At 46.3% G+C, this 18,964-nt stretch overlaps 1 protein-coding gene across 1 annotated transcript; it reads left to right on the top strand.

Annotated features, from left to right (window-relative positions):
* The first annotated feature begins 5,166 nt into the window (after positions 1-5,166).
* LOC127215024 (sodium-dependent glucose transporter 1C) lies at positions 5,167-17,215 on the top strand. Its single transcript, XM_051175322.1, has 7 exons — positions 5,167-5,306; positions 5,458-5,571; positions 7,867-7,954; positions 8,070-8,258; positions 12,900-13,068; positions 13,709-13,825; positions 14,317-17,215. Exons 1-7 carry the CDS (start codon positions 5,167-5,169, stop codon positions 15,552-15,554), a joined length of 2,055 nt encoding a protein of 684 aa, XP_051031279.1. The 3' UTR covers positions 15,555-17,215.
* Positions 17,216-18,964: the final 1,749 nt, after the last annotated feature.

Below are 18,964 nucleotides of genomic sequence, written 5' to 3'. Positions count from 1 at the left end.
CTCCGGTGCACTCAACGAATCATTCTGACAGTATCTTTGTGTTGAACCTCCCATCTGCCCAAGAGTCCAGACCTACAGTTCCCTATGTCGGCTTAAATTGTTCAAAGTATAACCTGGGTCAGGAGAGACTTCAGGATGACAACATTTGTGGAAAGAACGAGCCTAAAATTGTGTATAAAAGCTAAGAAATCTTCAACTCAAGGTTTGCTCTTCCTTCTTTGGACATTAGCCACAGTCAGACTCATTTTGGGGGGGGGGTTGTAGAAATTTTTCTTTAATGATCTCTAAGTGTGCAGAGTGATTTTTCCCTGGGTAGGCATATGGATCCTATAGCAGGTAGCCGGAAGAGTACTTGGAAGTGGGGGGTGCATTATTGGATTCCTTACCTTTAGTGTTATGCAAAAGAATGCTGAGGACTGCCAGGTGGTGATGGCACACGCCTTTAATGCCAGCACTTGGGAGGCAGAGGCAGAGGCAGGCAGATCTGTGTGAGTTCGAGACCAGCCTGGTTTACAAGACCTCGTTCCAGGACAGCCTCCAAAACCACAGAGAAAGCCTGTCTGGGAAAGAAAAAAATGCTAAGGACTTGTTTTGTGTTGTCCTTTTATGAGAACACAGAGATGTGACTCTGCATTCTAGATTCACAGTGAGCACCGACCATGGTCTTCTTTCAGGCAATCTCCTAGTCCTGCACCCTAGAAATCAAATAATGTACTTTGTAATTAATACCTTAATTACTAAAATGTGACTCTTCTGATTATGGGAAATCATACTGTTTTACAGACAAATTTAAAAGTTATGGGTGGTCTCACTGTGACATGCAGGCTGGTTCCAGATGCCTGGGCTCAGGGTGATTCTACTTCCTAGTACCCTGAGTAGGAGGACAGACTGTTTCCTCCACTCCAGACAGAGCGTTCTATGTGCATATGCTAACTGTTCCCAGTTCTGTTCACTTGGTACTTAAGGAGAGCATGGCCCAGGGGTAGAAGGTGCTGCAGAGATGCTATCTCTGCGCATAGCCGTATGCTGGGTCCGCTCCATCCTCACTGGCTTTGGGAATCAGTCACATTATAAACTATTACAAACAGGCTAATTTTTTAGAGGATAAAATGAGGCTGTCGTTCCTATGGGTTGGGCTCCTTGTGCAGCCCCCTGTCCTTCTCCTTGAATTTGAAGTACCTGGAACTCCAAAGTACTGATAAGAGGGTGTTTTGTATCTTAGGACGGGGACAAGGGAGGCTATTTCCCAGTGCCATCCTCAGACAGACTAAAATTGATGGGAGACTACTTCTCCCTACACTGTAGATGAATAATGTTGAATTTCTACCGTATTACACTATGTTTTCTCTTACCCAAGTTCTATAAGTGTGTTTTTGACAAAAGCGCTTTGGTTAGTTGTAAGTGAAACAGCAATGTCCATACACCCCTTATGCCAGCTATGACCCCATCTTGGTGACTTATTAAGTTTGCACTGGCCTGGCAGATAAACAGACATTGATTGCTATTATTTATTTATGCTTTGCCTTTTCCTTAGACAGATTTTTACCAATGCATTTCTGAAGCTCTTTGGCCTTAGGCAACCACTGGGAAGTGCATTATACGTGGGTCTACCCTTGGCCTCTATTTTTGGAGGCAGAAGACGGAACCCAGGGAGAGAAGTATGACAAGAAGGCAGCATACAATTCAGAATCTGCAATGGATTCCACAAGCCAAAAGAGAATGGCTGCTGTGTGGGGTTACAGACGTCTAGATGATGGAGTAGCTGGCTTGAAGACTCCCCCGCCTTGGGTAAGGATGGCAAACATTTGGGGAGTCTGAATACATGTGTCCCCTTTCTCCTGTAGAACATGCACCCAGCACACCCCATGTCCAAACGCCATGTGTAAGCAGTTATGTTCAGGCCTCTCCACATACTTCAGTGACTGTTAGTCATTCTCTTCGGGTTTGTGTGGTATCAACTTTTGTTTACCCAGTCCTGGAAGTCAAGCCCAGGGCCTCAAGCATTCGAGGCCACCTGCCTGTCCTGGGGCTCTACCTATAGCTCCAGTCGGTTCTTCTGCATCCAAAGCCAGGTGCCTCTGTTCAGCTCAGCTGAGTGACAATTCTGTCTAGCAGGATGAGATGCTGCCTAATCCTAGAATCCTTAATCTAAGTCAACTGTATCTTGAAAGTAAACTTGTTGTAATTAAACTTGTTTAGAAATCATCGTAGAAGTAAAAACTGACGGTGTGGGGCGCATGCCCGTTATCCTAACGAGTGGTAGGAGCACACAGCAGTGTTAGGAGTTCAGGTCACCCGTGTATCTGACTCAAACACTGAACGAGAATAGAAATAACATATTAAGCCAACACCTAGAAAACATTTTGTTAATCTTGGTTTGCTGGCAGATATGCACTGGCCAAGTCCAAACTTCAGTAGCACACAAAGCTCTCTACAGTGTAGACCGAGCTTACCTTCTCCATACCGTCTTCCATTCTTCCCATCAACCCTCTCTCTAACCTTTCAGTATGGGCAAATGTCCAAGCGAATAGATTTACAGGAAGAAAGGTTTATTTTGGTCATGAGCTCAGAAGTTTCAGTCCAAAGTTGCTTGGCCTGGCTTCTCTGGGCCCGTGGCAAGGAGGAATGCATGACAGGAAGCTCACATGGGAACAGTTTCTTACCAAGAAGCAGAGGGGAGGATGGGGAGAAGGGGAGGGGATTGAAGGAGAGAAATCTTGGGTAGTTCTGTTTGATTTCTCCTGTCTAAGGGCTCTTCTCCCTGTCTTGGTTTTGCTTGGAAAATGGAGAAATCCCCTTGAGGACTCTGATAGAATAAGACTGATGATGCTAAAAATGCCTGTCTCAAATTACGAACTGCCTCTACTGTGGTACCAAAATCATTCCCACAAATTACTGACTGGACCAAATAATCACTGTAAGCTTAGGTCACTGTACTGGCTCCAGGTCACCTCTTCCAGAACTCTGAGGTGATAAAAGTGATGGCTTATTAAATTCTGCATTACCGAAGGACTACACGATTTGGCCACTTCAATCAAATGCAGTAATACAACATGGGTCTCCCTTCCCACAGAAGACATTGGTGCTTTAGCAGTTTCTAGAACTGTTATAAAGAGGGAAAGAGGCACCACTATCCAAATTATGAGCTTATAAGAACAATTAAGCACACAGGGAAAGAAACCTTCTAATTCATTCATCTTGAAAACAGACAAAAGAAACTGCAGCCTCTGAAAGAAAGCTTGAAAGAAAAAGCAGTCAATAACAGAGATGCTCTGTGGAGTAAGGGCGTTTTTCGCTACTAATATGGCAGGAGAAATAGAGATGATTATTAACCAACAGAAAACAAGGCCCTGGCAGATACTAGGGATACTCTGTTTTATGTCCCGCTATGTTTAAAATTTCCCTCAGAATAAAAATACATTCAAATGCTGGGAGATTCTGTTTTACCCAGACTGCCTTTAAAGCAAACCCTATTGTCTTAGTGTTTTATTGCTGTGAATAGACACCATGAACATTGCAGTTCTTATAAAAAGGACGCATTTAATTGGGGTTCTTCACAATCTCAGAGGTTTAGTCCATTGTCATCATGATGGGGAGTGTGGCCACACACAGGAAGACACAGAGCAGAAGTTGAGAGATCTACATCCAGGTCAGCAGGCAACAGGAAGAGAGAGAGACATTGGGCCTGGCTTGAGCAACTGATACCTCCTAACCCATCCCCAGTGACACACTTCTTCCAACAAGGCCACACCTCTAATCCTTTCAAATAGTTCCACTTCCTATGAGCCCATGGGGGCCAATTTCATTCAAACCACCACAAAATGTATATTGGGAGAAACTGAGACATCACATCTTTCTCCTGGAAAATTGTGCCCCTGTCCATTTGTTGGAAACAAAATGCTTACATACCCACTCCCAAAAGGGGATAGTATTTTTAACTTAGAGACACTGAGAAGCTCCAGTTCCCAAATTTTCTCCATGCTGCTTGTGAAGGGTTACAACAAGAAACCACAGGAGAAAACTGGCAGCCTTGATTTACAAGTTCCAGGAGAATTTGTGCAAAACAAAAACAAAAAGAGAAAAACCAAAACCCTCAGAAAACAAACAACAAAAACAGATGTTTCCAGGCAGTGGTAGTGGCACACACCTTTAATCCCAGCACTCAGGAGGCAGAGGCAGTTAGATCTCTATGAGCTTGAGGCCAGCCTCATCTACAGAATGAATCCAGGACAGCCAGGGCTACACAGAGACACCATGATTTGAAAAAAACAAACAAACAAACAAACAAACAAACCAGATGTAGGATGAATAAGGTCAGTTGCCTGAATTGAGATAACAATAGATAAAAGCAAACCCTTGACTAATATAAAAACAAATACCCTTTGAGGCAAGAAACCCTAATGGGAATCAAACGATCATAGAAGACTATCAAGAAAATGGATTTATAATCCCCTGTACCAGCCCTCACACCACCCCAACATTACCTACAAAGAAGCAAAACAGAAGAGGATAGATATTTGTGCAAAATCTCTAGGTCATAAATAAGACAGTCACCCTTGAAACTGCGTGGTACCTAGTCCCCCAGTTGTCACCTAGAATTCCTCTAACTGGAGTCTTTTTCAGTGATAGATTTTACATTGCCTTTCCTTTAGTGTCCCTTTGCACCAAACACCTAATTTTGTTTCCTTCACATAGGAGAAATAGCGGTTCACTTGGTTTTATTTACTGTCAGTTTTTATTTATGAGGTGAACAGGACAGTTTCAGGCAGGGTATGAAGTTAAACTACCTACTCTTGACATAAATGAGTGATCATTTGCCTGCCATTCCATCTGCGCAGAGGGCAGAACCAGAGATTTAATCAGAGCATGCCATTTGGTAGAAAACAGCTAACATTCATACAGACAGCTGCTACACATTTGGAGTGGCATGGTGTGGAGAAAAAGAGGGTTTATGACCTCCTCTGGCCAGCCCATTTGAAATAGTTAATAGATCTCAGAATCCCTGGATGTTACCAATCTGCCCACACAATTAGCCACCATTAAAATCCCAGTACACTCTAACATAAACACTGAAAAAACAATGGTAAGGTAACACTGAGAAATCGGCATCAGGGAAAAAACAATGGGTAACAGTAACACCAAGAAAGCAGCAACACGGAAGAAACAATGGGGAGAAACAATGTTAACAGTAACACCGAGAAAGCCCATCAGGGAAGAGACAATTGTAACAGTAACACTGAGAAAGCCCATCAGGAAGAAACAGTGGTAACAGTAACAGGAGAAAGCCCATCAGGGAAGAAACAATGGTAAGAGTAACCCTGAGAAAGCCCATCAGGGAAGAAACAATGGTAACCCTAACCCTGAGGAAGGCATCAAGAGCAGCACTACAGGAATGCAAGCACCCAGATTCTGTCTGGGCTCTGAACCCCTAACTCAAGGTCTAACCTTATTGGGCAGTCTCGAGTGTCGGACTGGGATCGAAACATTCCACAACAGCTTTCCCCAACAGCAGCTCACACGGTGTGCTCAAGATGTCCTATTTGCCCGAAACACAAATAGGAAAGCCGCTCCGTGGGAGACAGGGGTGTCTCCCTTTACTGAAAGGGCCATTTCAAACCTCACTTCCTCGATGTTCCCTGAACCTTGGAGGGAGGATGTTGCTATATCCTGACTGCTACCCACTGCAAAAACCAAAATTTTCTGACCAACGCCAAGAGTAATACTTATGTATGGATATAAATATGTGTGGCATGAATAATAAAAACCCTTTGACAGACATTGGGGTTCAAGATGAAGATCAGAAAAGCAAAGCAGCCAATCACTATAGAGTTCTTACTTCTACCAAGGCTCAGACCAAAAGGGGCCATCCTGTCCTCAGGGTGACTGCAGATGAATACATTGTACCGTCTCCACCCGCCTTATATTCCTCTCTAGTGCTGGGATTAAGGTGTGCGCCACCACTGCCTGGCCTGTATGACTGACTAGTGTGGCTAGCTTTGCACTCCGATCTTCAGAAAAGTTTTATTTGTTAGGTCATAAACAAAATATCACCACAAATATGTCTTTAGAGATTTGAAAAACACATCTATTTAGCAAAAACAGAAGTTCCTCCCTGGCCCTATGATCACCCCAGCCATGAGCTTTTGGACCCATTTACAACACTAAGCAAGAATTCCCTCCTGTGGAGTAACCCTCAACACCAAGCAGAAAGCAGTTTGTAATCTTCCTAACAGTTATGCCACTATATTTTACCTGAGGGCACATTTTGCCTAGTAGTTTGGTACTGTAGCATTGAAGGGACCAGACCCTCACCCAGCCTCCTGCTTTGGCAGCCATGACAGGCTGCTTGGCAGTCATGACAGGCTGCAGAAAAGACTCAGCAAGACTCGGCAACATGTGCTGAGCCCCCGACTTTGCCCTAATCACTAGGAAGCCAGATATCCTACATGTGGGAAGGAACTAACCAGAAGTTAGTGGGCTGGTTCTGGATGGGCTTTCTGGTAACAGTGGAATGTGGAATACAGAACTTAGCAACCACCCTGGGAGGGCCTCTAATCATAGCAACCTTGCTGCAGCTACAGCTGACCAATCAACTCAGGGCAGGTTGCCCAAGTCCGGAAGTGCATCAATCCTGAGACTGTTGTGGACTCCCAGACACTCACCCTTGCTCTGCCCCAATAAATTTCCTGCCCCATGGTCCCTCCGGGCCCTTCTTGTTCTGCCCACTGTATTGGATGGACAGAGGAACTGAGTTAATACAGTTAATCCGTTAACTAATCAAAGGTTTTGCTTTTGCATCGGATTGGGTCTCTTGGTGATTTTTGGGGTTCAGAGTTTGGGCACAACAGCCTGAAGAGTAATTTTCATTTTAAAATGCCCTAATCATCCTAAAGGTCCCACTGAAAATTTCAAGACACACACTTTTGGGGACCAATCAGAAAACTTTCAAAACATTCTAAGAAAGAAATGAACATAGAGCGAATGGAGAGGAGTTGGAAACCCGTTTAAGAGATCTCTGAAACAGACAGGGAAGAAGTTAATGGCCATACAAATGAAGCTGGAAAGTTGGTTTACTGGTAACGACAAGACCAAGTTTTGTAGTAGCTTTTGTAGAGAGCCTTAGTGGAAGGGGGTATCAGAGACAGAATTATAAGCGGAAAAACATTTCAGATACAGAGTAGCATCTGGTAACATTTGAGGCCATGGTCCCTGTGGTTAAACAAGAACCAAATCTATAGTCACATAAGGACATGGTCTTTCTTTTTCAGCTTGCATAACCACTTGGCAAACACAAACAATGCAATTGTCTGCAGGAACAGGGGTGGGGGATGGGGGTGACAAGTGCCTGCAACTCGTTTTGACCCAGATTTCTTTCTTGAGCTATTGTTTCACTAGTCAGGAAAGCCAACGGTTTGTTGTCTGACCTTTGGAAAGTTGTTACTCTAACTTCATAGTCCTATTTCTAGATGGGACCATGTGGGCTTCTGGGTGTTTTGTAAATTAACAGATACCTCTCATGTGAGAATTTACACATAACGGTCAGTAACTATTTGTGGAGTAAGAAACTGACTTTGAATACTCTCGTATGTTCAAGGAGCAAAGGCCAAGGTTTTGGAAATCACATAAAGAGGAGCTGAGGAAATTACCATCTTGCAGTTCTAGCCAGTTTCCTTCCTAAGTTTGGTGACTTCTGACCCTTTGATTTATTTTGTGCCAGACTGCAACTCCTACTCTTGCCTAGCATGCCCCAGCCGCAAAACTCCCCGGCACACTTTATTGTGACTCCTCACCTGGGCCAGGAAGTCAGATCCCCAAGGCAATCAGATCAACTTGAACCCGGCTTGAACCCGGCTCTTGGTTGACAAGAACGGGATCCGCGCAGACGCCCTACGATCTGGAGGGCGGTGTCCGGGAGCCGCACCTGCGCAGTGGGAAGACTTCGTTCCGGGCTCAAGCTCGCTTGGGCTGGTCCCGGCGGGGTTGGCGCCCGGGCAGACCGTGGGGCTCGAGGGCTGGGCGGGGAGCACGCTGCGCGCCTTCGGCTCCGGTGCACGGAGCACGGCAGGTAGAGAGACTTTGAAGCCGCCACGCTGGAGTTGGAGCTGGAGTTCCGCGCGGCCGGAGGGCAGCGGCTTCTCTCGGCCTCCCCGGGGACAGAGAATGAGTCCGAAGCTGTGGCCTCCGCGCGGAAAGGCCGTGCCCAGAACGTGCTGCGCTGGTTCTCCACCGCGGTGCTGTGTGCCGCCTTCCTGGGGCTGGTGAGAGCTAGGCTGAAACCCTCCCTGGCCAAGGCTGGAGCAGGCGTCCTGCAGGAACGCGCTCTCCTCAGCGCGTGACCCTTGGCTGCATTGGTTAATTCCAGTTGTGTCATCTGGAAAGAGTGGGCATAACTAATCGTGAAGGGCTATTGTCAGACTGATTTAAATACGTTTTCTGACATGAGCAAACCCAAGTTTCCTGGGGCAACGGGGAGATTTAGAAGGAGCTCGGGTCTTTACCCTTTTGCACCCACCCACTGAAGCTCCGAATTGAGCTTCAGCGAAAGGCTTTGAGAGCTTGCCTCTTCCTGGAGGTCTGATCAAATCCTGAAAACCGCTTTATTCTGCAGAGGAGAAACTAGGTCCCGAGAAGAAAGTAGCTTTTCTGGTTAGATGATAGCAACAAGGACCTTTCTTACCCTGTTCATAGCCGGGTTTAAATTAAGCCTTCAGATTCTAACATGATTTTCTTCACTAAAGGGCAAGAGCAGAATAAAGACGGCCTCTCCCTCTGTAGCTCTGGCTGCCTGGTCAGGAACTTGGTATGTAGCCCCGATTGGCCTCTAATTCAGACACTGGCCTGCTACTGGCTACCTGCCTGCCAATGGTGACGATTTGAGACAGGGTCTTACTATGTATTGAATTAATAGAGACCCACCTGCCTCTGCCTCCCAAGTGCTGGACTTGAAGCTCTGGGCCAGTGTTCTAAACCTGACCATTTTTGACTTGAGTGTTATAGAAAAATAAACCTTTTTTATTTAAATTAAAAACAATCTTATACTTACCAATCCCAGTTCCTTCTCTCTCCCAACCTCCCATGTCCCCCGCTATCTCCCCATCCCACCTTAGGGAGGGGATCATCAAAGTCTGTCACATCATTTGGGGCAAGACCTAGCCCCTCACCCCAGAGGCCACATAGACTGCTCAGGCCAGGCCCCACAATTGACACCCATGTTCAGGGGGCCTGGTTTGTTCCTATACTGGTTCCCCAGCTGTCAGACTGGGGTCCGAGAGCTCCTAATTGCTCAGGTCAGCAGTTTCTGTGGGTCTCACCAGTCTGGTCTTGACCCCTTTGTTCATCACTCCTCCATCTCTACATCTGGATTCCAGGAGTTTGGCTCAGTGCTTAGCTGTGAATCTCTGCTTCTGCTTCCATCAGTTACTGGATGAAGGCTCTGTGTTGGCATCCACAACCCCAGACAAGCTAGGAAGCAAGCAGGACCCTAAGAGAGACATACATGGACCCACACACGCCCTCGAAGGGGAAAATTGTGTACATTGGGAGCATGGAGGGAGGGGGAGGAGAACATGAGGGATCGGGAAGGCTGAATTGGGGGAAGAACAGAGAAGGAGAGCAAGGAAAGAGGCATGTAATAGAGGGAACAGTTGTGGGCTTATGGAGAAATCTGTCACTTGGGAATCTCCAGGAATCCACAAGGATGACCCCAACTAAGAATCTAAGCAATAGTGGAGGCTGCCTTGAATGCCATCCTAGAGGGCTAAACCTTTGATGACAGACTTCCCATCACTTGGCCTCTTGGGGTCTGAGTCAGTTGTTTCTAAAGAATATTTTGATGGGAAAGTGGGTTAGGAAGAAAGCGCTATAGATAATAGACACCCTCACAGTGTGCCGGGTCTCAGAAGTGCTTTGAGGACGTTTTAGGGGGACCTGCACATGCTATGGGCCTGTGTGCACCTGGCCTTTAGCCCAGGTCGCTGCTGCTCGGGCAGGGAATACCCTTGGTTTACAACCACTCATTTATTTATTATTTATGTGCTTGGGGTTGACCCGAGGACTTCAAATGTGTTAGGCTTTTACGGAGCTGTATTCCCCACCCACAATCAATTTGTTATCAAAATTCACATCTTAGAAACATTTCCCTTAAAGGTTCTTAGGAATTTCACCCGAAATAGCCCTTAGTTCTTGCTAGTACATTATATAGCATCTTGTTAAAATCCTTCTGTCTATGTTATACTTGTTTTGCTAAGAAAGTCTTACAGCCCTCATGTTTCCGCATGGTTTTGGAATTTGAGGGAAACTATAGAGACAGGAACATTTAAATTGTTTACAGGCAGCATTGGATATAGATGTATGCATATGCAGTAAAGGAAGGGCTCCGTGTGTTCCAGAGATACTGGCATCTGACTGTAAAAGCAGAATAATTTGGTGTTTTATAATTTAAAATTTTGGCATTTAAATGTCTATACTATTGATGCATATAGTGTATTTGAAAATGTAAATCTATATTTTGGAAATAGTTCATTTTTTATCTTTGTGCATGGGGTATGTGTGTAGAGGCCACCTTATTCTTTGACAGGGTCTCTCACTGACCCTGAAGCTTACCAGTTCAGCCAGACTAGCTGGCTAGTGAGCCTCAGGGGTTACAGGGATTCCATGCATGCCGCTGTGCCTGTGTGTGCTGGCTAGTTTTATGTCAAGTTGACACAAGTTAGAGTTATCTGAAAGAAAGGAACCTCAATTGGGAAAATGCCTCCATAAGATCCAGCTGTAGGGCATTTTCTTAATTAGTGATTGACATGGGAGGGCCCAGACCATTAATAGGTGGCACCATCCCTGGCTTGTGGTCCTAGGTTCTATAAGAAGGTAGGCTGAACAAGCCATGAGGAGCAAGCCAATAAACAGCATCCTCCATGGTCTCTGCATCAGCTCCTGAATCCAGGTTCCTGCCTTGTTTTAGTTCTTGCCCTGATTCCTTCCAATGATCGATTACAATGTGGAATTCTAAGCCAAATAAACCCTTTCCTCCCAAACTTGCTTTTTGGTCATGGCATTTCATTGTTGCAATAGAAGTCCTAAGCCAAGATAGTACCAGGATTGACTGGTATTGCTGTGACAGATCTGACAGTGCTGTTTGGGACTATTGTGGAAGGACTGCAGAAGTCTGGGCTAGAAAAGTCACTGAGGGCTGTCTGTTGGACTTGGAAGGTAAGAATGTTGACAGTAGGTATGGAAGATGGAGGCCTGGCTTGTGACATTTCAGAGGGAAGCAAAGGCTCTACCAGGCCATTTGAGTGAAGAATCTGTGCTTCTAGTTAGCTGGGACTGAAGAATCAGCTATTATTAAGAGGAGACCAGCATCATTGAGGTGAAGTCTTCTGGGAAGTCATTCCTCGGGGTCAACACAGAGAAGCCGTGTTTGGAAAGTGGCCAGTGTTGCAGCGCTTGTTGACAGCTGAGAGTATGAGTCAACCATGGAGAGCAGCTGAGGCCTGGCACTGTGTAGCAGGGCTGGTGTCCCTGAAGAGAGCCCAGGAGAGGCTATTTGTCGAAGTAGATCCCAGTTGCCGCAGATACCCCCTGCGTTTTGGAGATGACAGTCATCATGATCAGCAGCAGGAGTGGAGTGGAGCCAGCCAGAGCCTGGACAGCAGTCTTGGTATGCTGCAGGGGGCAGAGCCACATGAGAGACCCAGGCCCTTTGGAGGAGCCCAGGAGATTGTGACTCCCAGACAGTTGGATGTTGAATTATTCACACTTCTGGAGTTTGGGGGACTATGCCCTGATTCTTCCCTCTTGAGTAAGAAAGTCTTACTTTGATTTTATGGGAGCCCACAGTTGAATTTTAAAGCAGATTTCAGGCTTTAAAAGAGGCTTTGTATTTTTAAAAAGACTGGATCTTAAGGTGGAACTCTTAAAGGTTATAGAATGTTTTGTATTGTGATGTTGATATTAATGTGTGATCTTGGGGATGAACAAGACAGGCAAGGTTATGGCGTACAGTGATCTGTCTGAGTGGCAGGCGGATGAGTCCATTGTCTCGGCTAATTTTATGTAAACTTGAGGGAAGCTAAAGTCATCCGAGAGAACCTCAATCAAGAAAACTCCATAAGATTAAACTGTAGGGCATTTTATTAATTAGTGATTGGTGGGGGATGCCCCAGCCCCCTGTGGGTAATGCTATCCCTAGGCTGGTGGTCTCAGGTTCCATAAGAAAGCAGGCCTAGCAAGCCTGCAAGCAGCACCCCTCCGTGGTCTCGGCATCAGCTCCTGCCTCCAGGTTCCTGTCATGTCTTGGCTTCTTGCAGTGCTGGGCTGCAGTGTAGAGGTGTAAGCCTTAGTACCTTTCCTCCCCAACTTGCTTGTTGGTCATGGTGTTACACTGTAACAATAGGAACCATAACTAAGACCCTGTCTTTTGTATATGAATGATGGGGTTCACACTCGGGACTTCATGTTTGTGTGCCAGGCATTTCACTGACTGCGCCATCTCCTTAGCCCCTACTCACATAGTAACGGTTGAAACAGAAGAAAATCAATAGTTTTGTAAGTCATGTGTGTTGGAATACATACAGTGTTTGGGGGACTGAGACAGGAAGGTTGTGAGTTAGAGGCCACCCTAAGCTACATAGTAAGGCTGAGTCTCCAAAACAAAGTAAAACTTAAAATAGCAAGGGTTGAGAATAAAAAAGCCATTGGGGAGTGTGTAACTTTGCTGCTAATGTTTCTTTCCATAGGTTTCTCTTCATGTAGTCTGAAGTCCCTCATGGTAGACTGCAATCCCCCAACCGTGGTTTTGGTTTTTTTTTTGTTTTTTTTTTGTTTTTTTTTTTTTTGTGGAAAAGCTACTTGCTGGACAGTTTCCCAGGGATGAGTGAAGCTCTCTTCTTTTTTAACTGTAGGGACTGAGTGTTGCTATCCTGGGACCCACCTTTCCAGATTTGGCAAGAAATGTGAACCGAAACATCAGCAGGCTGTCTTTCATCTTCGTGGGCCGTGCCTCGGGGTATTTATGCGGCTCTATGATCGCGGGAGTTCTTTTTGGATGTATTAATCATTTTTTACTTTTGGGTAAGTACTCCCTGCTTTAATTCTTTGTTTCTACCAACAAATTTTACAACTTAGCTGTAAATGTGGAAACTTGTTGATGCCTGAGATGGGTAGTGTGCTGGCATCCATCCTGGCAGCTGGATCTCTGGGTTCCTCTTCCCCTTTGGCAGCTGGAGGGAGTCTGGATAAGTGATCGGCACTCAGGAGTGAGTTTAGGCAACTCTGAGCTGTGCTGACCTTCCGTCTAATTCGGGCTCCACTCCAGACTCACACACCATGAAACTCTACCTCTCTGGGCGTAGGGCGGGGCTCCTGGGGCCGTGGGGGTCAGAATTACTCCGGGAACCGGGCCAGGCTCTGTGGACTTGGGCTGGAAGATGAAGGATGGGGCAGTAGGGAATTGATAAAGGCTACCTTCAGTCCTGCTGTCCATGTGGGAGTTGAACACAGGCTGATCCTCTCAGATCCCGACCCTGGCTGGAAGAGAGGGCAGAACTGTTAGCATGCCTTCCTCAATAAATGGGCGCGATTAAAGACAATTTGTTGATGCATTAAAACTGGCACTGAAGCACGAATTCTTTATCGCTGGTGAATGAGTAAGTGCTTTGTTGTCAAAGTGGAGCAGTTTTAGCTGTGTTTTCAACATTTTATTTTTTCCCAGGGGTGTCGCTTTCTGCTACCACAGTTGGCCTTTATCTCACTCCATTCTGCAAGGCAGCAGTGTTACTGGTTGTCATAATGTCTGTCTTTGGTGTTTCAATGGGCCTTCTGGATACAGGTTAGTGAATTCCATATTGTTAAGCAGAGAGCCAAAGACGCGATGCTCTGGCGGTCACCTCCTGGGCTCTCTAGCAGAACACTGCAGACCTGACAGCTCTGTTTGGGTCTGTGATGTACGTCAGGACCCTGGGTATGGACTTCCATGACAGTGGCTGCCAGGGGCAAAAATAGAAATCTTTGATTATTTGGCTACTATCTGGTACTAAAACTAATCTCTTGCAAATAGATAGGTGTGTTGCTATTACATTTTCTGGAAAGCCTTGGCTAATGTTGTAGCCCTAGTGGGTAGTGTGGTTTACCAGTTCATGGGTTTTGTGTGTTAAGAAGAGGTGCTGTGACACCATACTGGTGATATGGGTCAGAGCTCCTCAGAATAGCTTAGCCCTAGTGCAGGCTTTGTATTGCCACATTGATGCCCACCTCCTCTTAATAGCCATGTAGTAGTCTTACTAAATGAATGTTAATTAAAATCATTTCTTTTGTTGGCAGGTGGGAACGTCCTCATCTTGGACCTTTGGGGGGACAAAGGAGCCCCACACATGCAAGCCTTGCACTTCAGTTTCGCCTTGGGTGCCTTCCTGGCTCCCCTGCTGGCTAAATTGGCCTGGGGTGCATCAGCCTCCACTCAGAACCACACAGAGCCCGGCTTTGACCCTCTAGTGATGAACCGGTCCTCTGAAGCCACCTCAGACTCTCTGTTTGCGGTACCCGAGGACATGAACCTGCTGTGGGCTTACACTTCCATCGGAACCTATGTTTTAGTCGTTTCTGTCTTTCTGTTTGCTCTGTTTTGTAAGAAAAGCTCAAGGCAGAGAAATTCCACAGCGTCTGTTCAGAGAACTCGAAGAGCCAAATATCACTGGGCCCTACTCTGTCTCCTCTTCATCTTCTTCTTCTTTTACGTTGGAGCCGAGGTGACCTATGGCTCGTACGTGTTCTCCTTCGCGACCACCCATGTTGGCATGGAAGAAAGCGAAGCAGCCGGCTTGAACTCCATCTTCTGGGGGACCTTTGCTGCCTGCAGGGGCCTGGCCATCTTCTTTGCAACAGTCCTACAGCCTGGAACCATGATTGTCTTGAGTAACATTGGCAGCCTTGTCTCGTCTTTCTTTCTGGTGCTTTTTGACAAGAGCCGTCTTTGTCTGTGGATTGCAACTTCTGTGTATGGAGCCTCGATGGCAGCCACATTTCCCAGTGGCGTTTCCTGGATTGAGCAGTACACCAGCATCAGTGGAAAATCTGCAGCATTCTTTGTGATCGGTGCTGCTCTGGGAGAAATGGCGATTCCTGCAGTAATTGGGATTCTTCAAGGACACTACCCAGATCTGCCAGTAGTTCTGTACACCTGTCTGGGGTCGGCCATATTCACTGCTGTTTTGTTTCCTGTGATGTATAAATTAGCCACCTTACCTCTGGCTCAGCAGCCAAAAGGAAGGAAGAGTGAGGACCAGACAGCTTTGCTTTCCGGCTCCGAGCTCAATGACCGCGAAGAAGAGAATGAAGAGGAAGATGCAGGAAAGTGGAATGAAATGGATTTTGAAGTTGTTGAAATGAGTGATCCAGCACAGGAGTCTGTAAGGGACACATCTAGAGCTATCCTGAGGGAGCCTACACCCGAGGCTCCCGATCACTTCCTAGCAAATGCCTACTTTTCCGTCAGTAGCAACAGTCCTCTTGTGAATCACCAGGATGAAAGGGACGGACAGTCAGAGATGACAACTTACTGAATGACTTCACTGAGTCACCGCCACTCCTGAAGCACCACTCAGGCAGCAGAGCTTTGCGAGACTTTCTGCAAGCATCTGCAGTTGCAATGTGTGGGTGTTCGCAGCCAGCAGTGGCACTATTTGAAGTGTGGTAGAGCTCTCAGTAACCCATTTGTTCTTGTTCAGTAGGCTCTTGTTAGGAGACTGTGTTGTGGTCCCTACCTCTCAGAACGCATTTCCGCATGAGGAGCTGGGTAGTGTGCCAGTAGTTGACCCTGTCGGAGAGCAGAGCTACTTGGCTGAGGAAATGGTCTTATGGCCGCATTCTGCTGGAGGCCTGTGAAGAAGTCATGGCAAAGAGCCAGCTTTGGAAACAGGAAGATGGTTTTCTTAATTTTACCCTCTGTATAGGGTTGAACTGAAAAGTACTGCTGAGTGTTTCTTATTTCTGTGAGAACACAGGTAGGCCATTATTTCTAGCTTCCTCCCTGAATTCATGCTGAGCTTTGATACAGTCTGGTTTATTGGGTCTCGTGTGATTCTAGAAATGCAGATGAGGTTATTTCCACATTCTAGGTTTTGGGTTGTTTTGTTTCTTGAGTCTTATTTTATAGTCCAGGCTAGCCTGGAACTTATTAAGTAGCCCAGGTTGACCTCTGACTCCTGAATTTTGTACTAGAGATGTGTGCCACCATGTGTGGTGAAACGTGTAAGTGTTAAAGTTGTATAATAGTTTTGCTAAAATAGCCCATTCATTTCAGATGCAATGTAAAACAAAAGTGATGGGTGGCCCTCCAAACAAGCTAGAGCCTGTGAAATCCTGCAGTTTAGCAAGCAGTTTAGTAGCTCTGCTGTACGCATTGATCTACAACACGCCCCTTCCTCTTACACTCAAGGGTCATCATTTTAGTATTATAGTAAATCCTATTCTTGTTTTCCATCCATTTAAAACCTTCCCGCCAAATGCTGTATCATGTTCATGTAATACAGCAGTTCGCTACATCTCAGAGATTATAGTATTTTTGCTGCTGACACTTTACAAGAGAGGGTTATTTTTTATATGAGTCTATATCATGTTCAGAGAGAATTTGGAGACATTCTGTTGATTTTATGTAATTTTCTTTTCTACTTCTGGTGACTGAACACAGGGCCTTGCAGTTGCTAAGCAAGTGTTCTGCCACTGGGCCCAAGTTCCTGGTGTCTTACATTTCAATTACAGAAGCTGTTTTAGAGTTCTACATTGGCAGTAGAGGTGTGGACAGTGTGGACATGTCCTTTGGTGCCCATAGCCTGCCTCAGTAACAGTTTTAGGATTTGACTCTCACTAGGTTGGGTTATTAATCACATATGTACTGTAAACCAGGCTAAAAGTTTAGTTTACAAATGAGGCACCATCCTTTTTGGTGACTGGAGAACCTGTGTCCCCTCCAGGACTCTGAGTTTGCAGTACCTGGAGACCAAAATAACGGTGATGTGATGGACTAGGGAGTCTGTGATGAGGGACGCTGCTGCACAAGTGTGACAAGAATAGTCCGGGCCATCCTTTGGTAAATGGCTTCTACCTCTTCTCAAGTTTTATGCTGAGTGACAATGAATTGCTACTTGACTGCAATGTTTTTGCTAATGCCTTACTGGATTTTAAGAATTTGCTTTTCTTAAAACAAGTGCTTTGTTTCTCTTTAAAAAAAAAAAAAAAGATTAAAAAATGTTTTTGTTTTTTTTTATGTGTGTGTGTGACTTTTGTGACATCTATGTATAAGTGTACTGACGTGGGGTCCTGGTGTTGGGAGAGTCTAGAAGAGGGTTCAGATCCCCTGGAACTGCAGTTATTTATGTTATCAGCCACCATGTGGCTGCTGGGACTAGAACTCTTCGGGTCCTCTGAATGAGCAGCCAGTGCTCTTAACTGCTGAGCCATCTTTCCAGCCACCTTGCTTGACTACTGCCCATTGACCTCCCACATGCCTACCAGCACACTGGCTCAGGTTACTTAACACAGCATTGGAGGGGGTGGGTGTAGCATGAATCATCAAAACCCAGAGACAGATAGTGATTGGGGTTAAAGCTGGAGACCAGAGAAGCAAGTGGCAGGCACTAGAGAGTCCTCAGACGGAAGGGTCCATCCTGTCCTCAGACTGCATCTCCAGACGGCACTGCTCCTCAGACTGCCTACACTGCAGACTGAATACCGCGAGAGGTTCTGAGCTCCCGTCTTAGTGCTGGGATTAAAGGCGCGTACCAACACCGCCTGGCCTCTATGGTTGTGGCTACCTTTGCATTCTGATCTTCAGGCAAGCCTTATTAGATCCTAAACAAGTGTCGGGAAAGATTGTGGCTCCTTCTGTACTGTGCTTTCCCACTAGAGATAGGGGATGAGCTCTGCTCCACTACACAGCATTGCTGTAGGTTGTTAGGCATTGGGCGGCAGTGGCTGCACTGGGGGTGTTTTTAAACACAGATTCTACCTTCAACATCCACTTTGGAGGACAGAAGATGGCATCAGGAGGAGAGGCATGGTGATAAGGACTTGGCATAGAACTTGAAGATCCACATTGGAAATCCTGCAAACCAAAGTGTAAATGGCCATGTGAGAGCAGAGGCGTTGTCTTAGTGTGGAATGTATTTCTGGATTAGAAGGAAACAACTGAACCCAGGCAGAAAACGTTTAGGGGCCAATGTCCAAGTTCCCAATTGCTGACAAATCAAGATCTAGCTGTTTGCAACAGACATGGAGGCACGACTTGACTGCATTCTGAAGGTCCCTGTCAGGGAGGACTGGGCATATCTTCCAGGGATGCCTGCTCACTGGCAGTGTAATTGGGGCTCCTGTTTCTGCTGGCTGCCAGTGGGTTGTGTCTGTGGGTTTGTTGAAGTCTCCCACTGTTCCTCTCCAGATGATACTTAAGTTTCCCTTACAACATGGCAGCCTGTTCAAAGCAAGCACGAGGATCCCCTTCCCAAGAGAGCCCTGCCAACCTGGGTGGTATGGCATGGGATGCACTTACAGGAGCCGCATCTGTGGCATGGGATGCACTTACAGGACCCGCATCTGTGGCATGGGATGCACTTACAGGAGCCGCATCTGTGGCATGGGATGCACTTACAGGACCCGCATCTGTGGCATGGGATGCACTTACAGGACCCGCATCTGTGGCATGGGATGCACACAGGAGCCGCATCTGTGGCATGGGATGTACTTACAGGAGCCGCATCTGTGGCATGGGATGCACTTACAGGACCTGCATCTGTGGCATGGGATGCACTTACAGGAGCCGCATCTGTGGCATGGGATGCACTTACAGGACCTGCATCTGTGGCATGGGATGCACTTACAGGAGCCGCATCTGTGGCATGGGATGCACTTACAGGACCTGCATCTGTGGCATGGGATGCACTTACAGGAGCCGCATCTGTGGCATGGGATGCACTTA

The sequence above is a fragment of the Phodopus roborovskii genome, unplaced genomic scaffold (assembly GCF_943737965.1).
Source record: "Phodopus roborovskii unplaced genomic scaffold, PHOROB, whole genome shotgun sequence".
Lineage (NCBI taxonomy): Eukaryota > Metazoa > Chordata > Mammalia > Rodentia > Cricetidae > Phodopus > Phodopus roborovskii.
This window is presented reverse-complemented; position numbering and strand designations above follow the sequence as displayed.